At 54.1% G+C, this 8,220-nt stretch overlaps 1 protein-coding gene across 1 annotated transcript; it reads left to right on the top strand.

The window, feature by feature from the left end:
* Positions 1-401: 401 nt before the first annotated feature.
* LOC122384356 (alanine--tRNA ligase, cytoplasmic-like) lies at positions 402-7,892 on the top strand. Its single transcript, XM_043371704.1, has 12 exons — positions 402-527; positions 826-979; positions 1,436-1,605; positions 2,049-2,162; positions 2,440-2,580; positions 2,965-3,139; positions 3,389-3,576; positions 4,533-4,682; positions 5,149-5,319; positions 5,575-5,688; positions 5,979-6,176; positions 6,588-7,892. The coding sequence occupies exons 1-12, from the start codon at positions 462-464 to the stop codon at positions 7,278-7,280; spliced, it is 2,334 nt and encodes a 777-aa protein (XP_043227639.1). The 5' UTR covers positions 402-461; the 3' UTR covers positions 7,281-7,892.
* Positions 7,893-8,220: the final 328 nt, after the last annotated feature.

The following is an 8,220-nucleotide window of genomic DNA, read 5'->3' as shown; positions in this document are numbered from 1 at the left end:
TCTGGAGCGCACCATTGGGAAAATGGGAGACAGCAAGACACTGCCGGTGAGTTGTTGTACAGTCTCTGGCGTGGCCCTTGAAACAGCCGCTTCTGTGCACTCTCGCCGTCGGTTCGAAATATGAACATGGCGATAATTTCATGATGGTCCTTTTTCACTCAAGCTCTATTATCTCATTGGAGTTAAATAAGTTAATGCGTACTGTACCAATAACCTCATTGGCCGAATACTTATTTGCTATTATCCGCTAACGTCTAATGTGGTTTAAGGTATATGAACGTAAACTTGCGCCGCTCCCGCATGTAGGCTAGATTTTTATATATGAGGTTCAAAGGCTGAACCGCTGAGCGTCAATCACTGACTGACCGTTCCTCGCGTCTATCCCGGCTCGGTACCTCCCAGGTGAGGTGGCCTGGCGTCTGTACGACACGTACGGCTTCCCCGTGGACCTGACGTCGCTGATGGGCGAGGAACGCGGCCTGAAGATCGACATGGATGCGTACGAGGCCGCCAGGAAACAGGCTCAGGTCAGTTGTGGAGTATGATGTCCCTCTCTCAGTGTCTTGTGGTTGTTAGAGCTAAATGCGGAGTGGGGACTCGGAATTTGGGGTGATGACGGTTGGATTAATTGATTTCGTGCTGTTTACGATATAAATTTGGATGCTTGAATGTATTTCTGATAACCATGGAGAAGTGCAAAGCATTAATGGTTGAGCAACAGCTATAATGGTTTATTTATACGCAGAATGTTAATTTGCGTTTAGGTTTATGACCGTCTTTCCTTATTCCTCTGGAACTGACCGGCGCCTCTCGGCGTCCCCACAGCTGATTTCTCAGGGCGGCGGTAAGGGCGTGGACGACCAGATTAACCTGGACGTGCATGCCATCGCGGACCTGCAGGGCCGCGGTGTACCGCCCACCGACGACTCGCCAAAGTACGACTACAGCGCCGCGTCGGCCGACCCCGACTCTGTCTACGGTATATGCTGGGGAGAGCGGAGAAGGGTGAGAGGGACGGGATGGCAGAGAGTCGGGGAGGGGGGTGGGGTGGAGAGCGGGGCGAGCTGGTGGGACGTAGGTTACGAGCTGGTGGGACGTGGGACCCTCCCTTCTTTGTCCCGGTGTGACTGGATCGGACCTCTGCGTTCGCGTCACTGTTCAGGAGACGGAGTTCACGGTGAAAAGCGTGAATGGTGCCCTAATGGGCTTGGTACTACTGTTTTCGGTTTACTTTTTGATTTGGGACCTGACGTGGAATGTAAAGATTTATCTGCATATTTCTTGTCGTTTGTACTGTCTCTGTAGGGGTCTCACAGTTTGGCTTCAACTTAGAATCTGTGCGACTCCCCATACATTGGCCATGTCACACGCTGGCACTCTCTAGTGGCCCACCCAGTCATACCCCACTCACCGTTCCCTTTCCGTCCTCGGGCAGAATTCGGCACGTGCCAGGGTCGCGTGGTGGCACTGCGCTGCGACAAACAGTTTGTCCAGGAGGTGCCGTCGGGCCGCGAGTGCGGTATTCTACTCGACCGGACCTCCATGTACGCTGAACAGGGTGGCCAGATCTGGGACGAGGGGTATATGACCAAGGAGGGCGACGAGGTGAGATAATGGACGGGCGTGGGGCGGGCGGGCGTGGGCCCTGCTTCGTTCCGGATCGTGGAGCTTGGCTTAATTTCAGTTCAGTTTCTGTTTTGATTTGTTCATCTTTCAGGTCATTGATTCGCTCATGCAGATTCATTGACATTCAGCTCTTTGGTGTACTCTTTAAATGATTTTTTGCCGCTTAACTTTGTATATCGTTAGTATACACGATTCTGTCGTGTATCCATTAAAATCCCCTTCTGAACTCGGGCAATCCGACCCCCTCTCCGTAAACCCTACACGCGGTCCTTTCTAGTCCGAAGTAACCCAATCCAACCTATATTTGAGTTTGTTTCCAGTCATGGACTCCCTCAGGACCTGTCTGATCCCCTGATCTTTATATCATTCCCTTTTGCCGTTGTGTGACCCGATCTGACCCCTGTGCCCGTGTCACCGTTCAGGAGACGGAGTTCACGGTGAAGAATGTCCAGGTTCGCGGCGGTTACGTGCTCCACATCGGCTCCCTGGCTGGAACGCTGCGCGTCGGGGACACCCTGAACGTGTTCATTGACCAGGTGAGATGCCGGTGGTGGTGGTGGCGGCGGGGATGCATAGTGGGCTGATCGGAGATTCACTATGCGAAACTTGTGAATAAAACTCCTATCATTCAGGCAATGTCATAGCATTACTGACCTGATGATCTTTTCACTGGACGATGGTATCGTCAGTTAAAATTTACTTGTGTTCTGGAACGACGGAGGTATATAGTCACTAGCCAACAAACTTTCTCTTCTGCCCCGTGTAGCCCATAATGTCCAATGACCCTCCCCCCAACCCCCTCGACGCCAACAGGAGCGTCGTAAGCAGGTGATGAACAATCACACTGGTACTCACGTGCTCAACTTTGCGCTGCGACGAGTGCTGACGTCGGAGGCGGATCAGCGCGGCTCCCTGGTGGCCCCCGACAGGCTGCGGTTCGACTTCACCAGCAATGTGAGCAGGGGAAAATGCAGTGAAAATTAACAGTGGTATTTATGCATCATTCTGGGTCAAATTGGAGGGTAGGCAACGTTGGAAAGGATGATTGAGATACCTATTTTATTCATAAGATTTATTATGAATACGATTACATAATACGACGTTATGTTCCTCAGTAATAGTTCTTACTTCAGTTAAAGAGATATTCCTTTTTGTTCGATATTCCTGGTTCACCTTTGATTGTGATTACCGCATCCGTTTTGTTTCCTTGTTTGTACTATAGACCGTAAGCCTCCTTGTCGCCTCAGTAGTCAGTACTCTTACTTTAGTAAGCTTCCCCATTACACATGAGCGAACTGTTAAAGTATATCTCACACCGTTCTCGTACTCCGCACACAGAGCGCCATGAAGTCGGACCAGGTGAAGCAGTGTGAACAGATCGCCAACGACCTCATCTCGCGTAACGGCGAGGTGTTCGCCAAGGAGTCGCCGCTGGCGCTGGCCAAGTCGATCCAGGGCCTGCGGGCCGTGTTCGACGAGACCTACCCGGACCCCGTGCGGGTCGTCTCCATCGGTGGGTGATGGAAGGGGGGCAGGGGCGGGAATGGGACAGCTTGATGTTACGACGTTTATGGTGTGAAGTGTGGTGTTTAATCGCCAGGTTGTTCTGTTATCTTTATGGCCGGCTTGTAGCCACCCAACATGGGGTAATTCAGAGTTCTGTGACTGTGATGAACCCCGAGTGTGACCTCTGACCCATATTGTAACCCCTACCCTGTCCCCTCCCGACTCTGGCCGTGACCCGTAACCCTCCTCTCCCCAGGTGTGCCGGTGGAGGACCTGCAGGCCGACCCGAGCGGTCCGGCGGCCACCCAGACCTCGGTGGAGTTCTGCGGCGGCACCCATCTCCGACGCGCCGGCCACATCGGACCGTTTGTCATCGCCTCGGAGGAGGCCATCGCTAAGGGCATCCGACGGATCGTGGCGCTCACTGGACCTGAGGCCACCAAGGTACGGGATGCGGGGATGGGCGTGGGACCTCCGAGGGCAGGGGTAGCAGTTATGAAATGCAGGGATGCGGAGCCGGAGCCGGAGCCGTGAAACAATATAGCCCGGAGCCGGAGCCGTCAAAGAAGCGGGCGACTCCGGCTCTTTTTTTTGAAGAGGAAAAAATTAATTGACCTGGTTGGGTTTGACACTACAAGGCAGTAAACCATGTGTTACGTCATGGGCCATCACGTGAATGAAAAAAGCTGAATACGTATCGCCAGTGTCCCACTGTACGCAATCAACCTCCTGTCTGCTCCTCCCTCCCCACGTCTACTGCACCCCCAGAACCTGAGGACCGGTCACCAGGTGACGGCCATTGTTTTGGCCACCCGTATTTAATTGATCGCATATGAGATGTACAGGTCTCGCGAGATTAAGCGGTAGGTTTTGCACTTTTACATTTCCGGTTATATCTCAGAAACTAATCGATCTACGATGAAGCCATTTTACACGATCATGGCTGGCTTGTTACCCAACAAGTCGATCGCATCTTCAACACTTAAAAGCTTAAGACGGCGAAGATATAGCCTGAAGTACACTAAATTTTCTAGGTGCAAAACCTACCGCTAAAACCCGCGAGACCTGTACATGCATACTGAGTTGGAGCCGGAGCCGAAGCCGGAACCGCCAAGACATTTCACCCGGAGCCGGAGCCGGAGCCGTCCGAAATTTCCACGGCTCCGCATCCCTGATGAAATGTTACTAGACCACCAGGCATGAAATGTGTGTGTGTGTGTGGTAGGCAGCCTGGAAATGTTATACATGAGACGGACTTGTGACAGGATTTATTTTCTGCAAGAATATCTTCTTTTTTACTTTGATTTTCACTGCTTCGCCTACCACAGCGTCCGTTCGCGCATCCCACAGTCTGATCCGACTGCCTTCATCTAACCGACCCATCTCCTCGTCTGGCGCAGGCGCTGCACCGTTCCGCCGCCCTGGAGAACCAGCTGAACGTGTTGTCCGAACAGCTGAACGACCCGCAGCTCTCCAGCAAGGAACTCGTCAGGCGCATAGTGGAGCTGACCGACGAGATCTCACAGGCCACCATCCAGCAGTGGAAGAAGGTGGGAATCGGCTACAGTTGAGATGGGGAGGGTGAACTGAGGCTAAAGGCTAAACTGAACTGAGACTAAACTAGGTGGATGTCTAGGAAGGCTGGAGTGACCGCACTGATTCCGTACAGTGGGTTGTGTCGTGATGAGCTTGTTTCCTTACTCAGCATTTCACTGCTTTACAGTTTCACCCTTACTACCGCTTATTAGCTTTGTATCCCACTTTTTACTGTCGATTTATGACCGAATCAATATTCTACTTATTTTGACTGCAGCTTATTAAAATCTTCCACCAACGTGTGTACTTGTACTGCTCAAATTGGCAAGATAAACATCAAGTAGGCATTTCGCTCACCAACAATATTTAAGACTCCAACTCTCCACAAAAGTGTTTTGGTTTTTCGACCCGACCCGGTACCGGCTGCTACTGGATACAGTCATGTGTACGCCCTGACGACAGCCTTTCCTCCGCCTACAGGACCAGCTGCGTGCCGAGCTGACTAAGATGAAGAAGCAGTTGGACGACAAGGACAAGGCGAGGAAGGCGGCCGTCATGACCTCGGTGGTGGAGGAGACGAAGGCGTTCGTCACCGCCAACAAGGAGCTGCCCTGGATCGTGCGCCGGCTGGAGGCCTACTCAAACACAAAGGTGAGCACGACAGACACTGGTCTGCTCTGCTAGCTATGTTGCTTAGCTAGTTAGATGTTCACTTGTTGGACTCAGGCAGGGTTGCACTGAGGTCTGAGACTTGTGTTATGTTTCAAGCTGAATGGCCGTCAGCGTCCCGCTTGTTCCGTCGAGGCTAGCTCAAAAGCCTCTGCGCCAGTTATTCGTACGCCGCTCGCCGGTCGTCCTCACCGGGACAAAGAGTCCTCCCCTGACGTGACCTTTTTGTGCCCTTAGGCGCTGGATGCTGCCCTGAAGCAGGTGAAGGCCATCGCGCCTGAGATGTCGGCCCTGTTCCTCTCTGTGGACGAGGATGCGGGGAAGGTCGTATGTCTGAGCGCTGTGTCAAAGGTAAGATCCTGTGGGTTGTGAGCTATGGTCGTAGTGCGATCTAGTGCTGAAAATATAAGGTTTTAGGGGTGAGTCACCTTGGATCTGTGTGATTATTGGCTTACCTGCTAAGATATTTTATCCCGCTGAGTTTCAAATTGATTTGAATACTCTTGGTGGTAAGGCTGTTCTTTGTCCTACGGGGTACTCCTGTGTTATTTAGTCGTGATCCGTAGTTCGCTGTCATGCCTGTGTCCTGTTCTGTCCTGTCGTCCCTTGCTCAGTGGTGACGCTGCCCGCCCGCCCCACAGCCGGCGCTGGCGGCCGGTCTGAAGGCCAACGAGTGGGTGACCAAGCTGACCGAGCTAATGGGCGGCCGAGGAGGCGGAAAGCCCGAGTCAGCTCAGGCAGCCGGCACCAACGTCACCGCCGCCGAGGCCTGTCTGGAGGCGGCCAGACAGCACGCGCGCACCACGCTCGGACAGGACAGCCAGCCCGTCGAAGTCCAGGTGAGACCGGTTGGATAGGCTTTTGGGTATGGGACGTAAGACGGGAGAGAGAGAGAGGATCTGTTAGGTCCTGAGGAGACAGGACAGAGGGGGCTGATGGGTAAACAAGTCAAACGGAACGTCGGTGAGGTGGGACGCCAGTTCGACGGAAGAGGTGCTGAGGCGTGAGTTTGAATGGGGAGGTGGGTCAGTAACTAAAGGTGGGATGCTGAGCTCTGGTCGAGTCGGATGTGGGGTGAGGGTCGGGAACAAGGATCCGTATGACGTGGATTTTTTAGGGAAATCAATGCAGATGATATGTCGTTTTTAGTTTGTCGGCGCTGTTTAGTCTATGTATACTGTGTAGTTTTTACCTTGCATGTTTCAACTTTTTACTTCGCGTTTAACAACAACCTGATCGGTTCTTCGCAGGTACCCACTGCCAGTAACGCTGCCCCGTCGCCAGCCTCCAAGACTGCCAAACCCTCCAAGGCAAGTGCCAAGTCTTCCTCCAAGTCACCGGCCGCCAGTTCCGCGGTGCCCAGCTCAGGCCCGGTACTGTTCTGCGGCTCAGGCGACCCGCGCGCGCTGCTCTGCCATATCGCCGCCGGCTACTCGGGCCTCTCTCTGCCGGTGACGGAGGCGCCGGCGCCGGACGCGGTCCCGCTCGGTCGCCGTCCGACGCTGCGCACCGCCGACGGCACGCTGATCTGGGACGCCGCGGCGGCCGCGCTGCACCTGGCGCCGGCTCAGCTGCGCGGCGGCGCCGACCCGGCCTCGGAGGCGGCCGTGCTGGCCGCGCTCTTCCAGGCGGACGAGCTGCGCCAGCTGGTAGCCGGCTGGCTGGCGGCGGGCGCGCCGGCGCAGCAGTCCGCCGCCAGCCGCCAGGCGGTCGAACAGTGGCTGGAGCGGCTGGACACCGTGCTGCGAGACCGCACCTACCTGGTGGGCGAGCGGGTGACGCTGGCAGACCTGGCGCTCAGCTGCGCGCTGCTGCCCGCCTTCACTGGAGGTCTGGACGGTCGGCAGCGGGCGCGGCTCGTCTGTGTTACCCGCTGGTTCCGCACCGTGGTCCACCAGCCGCCGGCCGCCGCGATACTCGGCGAGGTGAAACTCCACGAGTAGGCCCGACCGCCCGGCCGCTCACCGGTGGGTTATTTATTGTTTCGGCCGGTGAGAGGGCCGTTCGGGATGGTCAGCTCTCCAGCGCTGCGGTAGGTGGACCGCCCGGTCCCCTCTCATTGCCCACACGCTCAGAGCGCACTGTGGTGGGCCTGTCTAAAGGTGATAGCATTGCGTCCCGGTTTTGGAAAATGAATTTTGAACGACATGCTTGTGGCCTGGTAGTTTGTTACGTGGGGAGCGAAGGTGGTGGATGTCCCGGGTGCTTTACGAGCGATGATGTTATCTGGTATTAAGACACTAAGTGCAATTAATTATTTGCGTATGACTTAGTGATAAACGCCGAAATGGTTCAAAGTTCAGTATTGTGGAGGGAACAAATGCTGCCTACGCCGTATAAATTGCCAATATAGCGAAATGCTACATAACTCTGATTTCCGCTGTTTACCATAAAAGTTCTACTTTGCAACTCAGTATGGTACTCCTTTACTACCTGATTTGGAATGTGCATAACCAATGTTGCCACTTACATAGGTACAAGGTTTAGCTCAATTCGATATTTTTATCGGCAGGGATTTTCATTGATCTGTAAAATACATATTGCAAGTCGCTGAATGAAGGGAAGCTTCAGAGCAGGATTGACACGCGCACGATGAGGCGGTGCCTTTGGCTCACAAAGGGTCTGGCAGGCTAAACAAAAAACTGAAGGGCATACGCAGGCGACGCTGGTATAATTTGGATGTTTCAACAACGCACCAGAGGCGAGAGAGGTGCACGCTGCGTTGCAATGAAGAATTGAGCATAATTATGCCGAGTGTGGTGAGAGAATAAGTCACAGGGCCCGCCCGAATCGAGAGGGGATGCTCCGTCACATGGGAGGGCTTGTGATCAGAGGTAGAGGGGCGTGTCGTGTTTACTTTGGACATCGACATTGGTTTGTAGG

Source organism: Amphibalanus amphitrite, unplaced genomic scaffold, assembly GCF_019059575.1.
Source record: "Amphibalanus amphitrite isolate SeventyFive unplaced genomic scaffold, NRLGWU_Aamphi_draft 000187F_arrow, whole genome shotgun sequence".
In the NCBI taxonomy this organism is placed as follows: Eukaryota; Metazoa; Arthropoda; class Thecostraca; order Balanomorpha; family Balanidae; genus Amphibalanus; species Amphibalanus amphitrite.
This window is presented reverse-complemented; position numbering and strand designations above follow the sequence as displayed.

Coding starts and splice junctions, on each gene's coding strand:
- LOC122384356 (XM_043371704.1), top strand. CDS start 462: ATGGGCGAGGAACGCGGCCTGAAGATCGACATGGATGCGTACGAGGCC. Junction 2,581..2,964: donor GGTTCGACTTCACCAGCAAT/GTGAGCAGGGGA, acceptor CTCCGCACACAG/AGCGCCATGAAGTCGGACCA. Junction 3,577..4,532: donor CTGGACCTGAGGCCACCAAG/GTACGGGATGCG, acceptor CGTCTGGCGCAG/GCGCTGCACCGTTCCGCCGC.